We start from the raw sequence: 2,156 nt of genomic DNA, 5'->3' as shown, positions 1-2,156 counted from the left end.
AACTGCGGCGTGCGCCATTTGTTCGGCTCGGCGTTCCTGGGCCCGCTCTCGCACGGCCGGCCGTCTCTGGGAACACGCGAGCAGCCAGAAAAGCTTCAGGGCCGCAGCTGCTTCCTGCCCACAGGCTGGGAGCCAGCCGCCCGATTCCCAGAAACCTTTGGCAGAAGAACCCCCCTGCGGCACTGCCACGCACCAGAGGCCATCAGGATCAGGAAAGGTCTCCTGTGACATGGTCAGCAGGACCCCGCGATACGGACCTCTGCTCTCAGAGGAGTCCCTGCTGCTCCGTTCCTAGCTCCCCTTGGAAATGTGTGTCATTCCCGAGGTGTTCGCACCCTGCAGACGGGGGAAAGGCTGCAGCACTCACCATGGAGAGGGCTTCCCGGGTCTGCTGGAGCAGAGGTTCAGGGAGCAGCGAGATATGTACACACTCGGGGACGTTCACTGTCCCGCCGTCCAGGTCTGCGATAACAACATCCAGCTGGAAGTGGCAGGACAGGCATAAGACAAGGCCAGGCTTTCCGACACCCTCCCCACCACCTCCCGCTGAGCAACAGAGACCTAACAAGGGGGTAAGCCCAGCTCAGGAGAGGAGGGCTTGGGAACGGTGTCTGTCTCCTCTCCATCTTCTGTGAGCGCTCTAGCTCTCAGTAGTTATTATCCCTTATCCATTGTCACTAAACCCAAGCATTTGCCAATACACAAGCTATAACTAGATCCCATTGCTCCCTGCAACGAAGGTGGCAGGGGGAGGACAACCCAGCGGGAGAGGGACGCAGCTTTGCTCAGCAGGCACCTGCCGTGACTTTGTGGCATCAGACTCCTCGGCACCTTGTCAGCCTGGGTGAGGCACCAAACACTGACCCTGGCCCAACACAGAGGCCATCCTGCTTAACCAAAGCGGCACGCTGCAGCTTGTTCAGAAGGCTGCACAAAAGCTTGTTTCAGTTTAGATCAGACTTATTATGCTTTGATTTAATTCAGTTTCTGAACTGAAGTCTGAAGTGCCAACACAGCCTCTTGGACCAGCACTGCCAGCCGAGTTTCAAAATCAAACCCCCGGTTAACCCCAGCCGTTCGTGTGCAGGCTCTGCAGCCCAGAGCCCCGACGACGTGTGGCCCAGCCAGCCCTGCTTGGCTCGTGTGGCACGACTGGATCGCAGCCCGGGGCCAGCCTGAACAAGCAGAGCCTGTGCAAGCCGGCGTGGTCAGCCTGCTGCCCCAGGCATCCTTGGGACAATGTTTGCTGCTATCTGAGAGTGCTGGCACACGACCCCTGCTTCTTCCTTGGACCGCTTTCTGCTCCCGGCACAAGGGACGGGGTACACGGCGTCTCACCAGCTCCTGCGTCTCCGACTGGAAGATGGAGTGGACTCCGATAATGAAGGGTGTTGGCGTGCTCAGTACCTCAAGGAGCTGTGCAGGCAAGATGGGCACATACGTGAAACTGCAATCAAAAAAGAGCATCACTGCAGCCAGTCGAGCCCTGCTCTCTACCCAAACACCGTCCTTGACACCAGCTGGTGATTCCCACCTCCAGAGCTTGTGGGGTGACTGTGTCCCCACGAAGGCAGGCTTTCTCCTGGCACACTCAGCCCTTCAGACAGTACGTGCCCTACAGCTGCGCAAGGTTTCTGAAGGCTTGTGGACACTGACCATGATCGTTCTTCGGCCCTGGAGTTATAATCTAAGTCTGACCAAGGGAAAGGTTTCCAGCAGAGCAATTAAACTCCAAAAGAAAGCTTTCTTTGGAATACAAATAGCCTTTCTGCAGCCTGAGGGTATGGCAGGCCAGCGTGGAAACAGTGCGACAGGAGCTGGCAGCAACAATGGCCTGTCTATCTCAACTGTCCTACTTGGGAGATGTGCAAACAGCATCACAGTCTGCGAGCCGGCCTCCCCCTCCCTGGCCGGTCCCACGGGTCAACGGCATCACCAGCTCCCCGGGGCTGGGGCAAGCGGGGTGCCAGCCGTCCCACAGGAGTCACCACGGCGGCTTGGCCACCACCACCGGCACCGTAACAAAAGCCTTGTATGCGCGTGCCCCTTTCTAGGGAGGGCAGAATTTGCACCACAGCTTTCTGGAAGCCTCCCAGTGTCCAGCCCTGCCGTTCAGCGAGACGTTGTGCCCAGGGCTGGGACGGAGGGCTGCCAGT

At 58.5% G+C, this 2,156-nt stretch overlaps 1 protein-coding gene across 1 annotated transcript in view; it reads right to left on the bottom strand.

The window, feature by feature from the left end:
- The window catches only part of SBF1 (SET binding factor 1), a 22,421-nt gene that overhangs the window by 15,633 nt on the left and 4,632 nt on the right, over positions 1-2,156 (bottom strand). The window contains exons 4-5 of the mRNA XM_009587171.1: positions 1,339-1,447; positions 368-481 (exon numbers count right to left, since the gene is read on the bottom strand). Coding sequence (XP_009585466.1) covers positions 368-481; positions 1,339-1,447 — 223 coding nt within the window. The remainder of the gene's footprint in view (positions 1-367; positions 482-1,338; positions 1,448-2,156) is intronic.

The sequence above is a fragment of the Fulmarus glacialis genome, unplaced genomic scaffold, assembly GCF_000690835.1.
Source record: "Fulmarus glacialis isolate BGI_N327 unplaced genomic scaffold, ASM69083v1 scaffold29561, whole genome shotgun sequence".
Classification (NCBI taxonomy): Eukaryota; Metazoa; Chordata; class Aves; order Procellariiformes; family Procellariidae; genus Fulmarus; species Fulmarus glacialis.
Note: the sequence above shows the minus strand (reverse complement) of the source record. Positions and strands in the feature narration are given on the sequence as shown.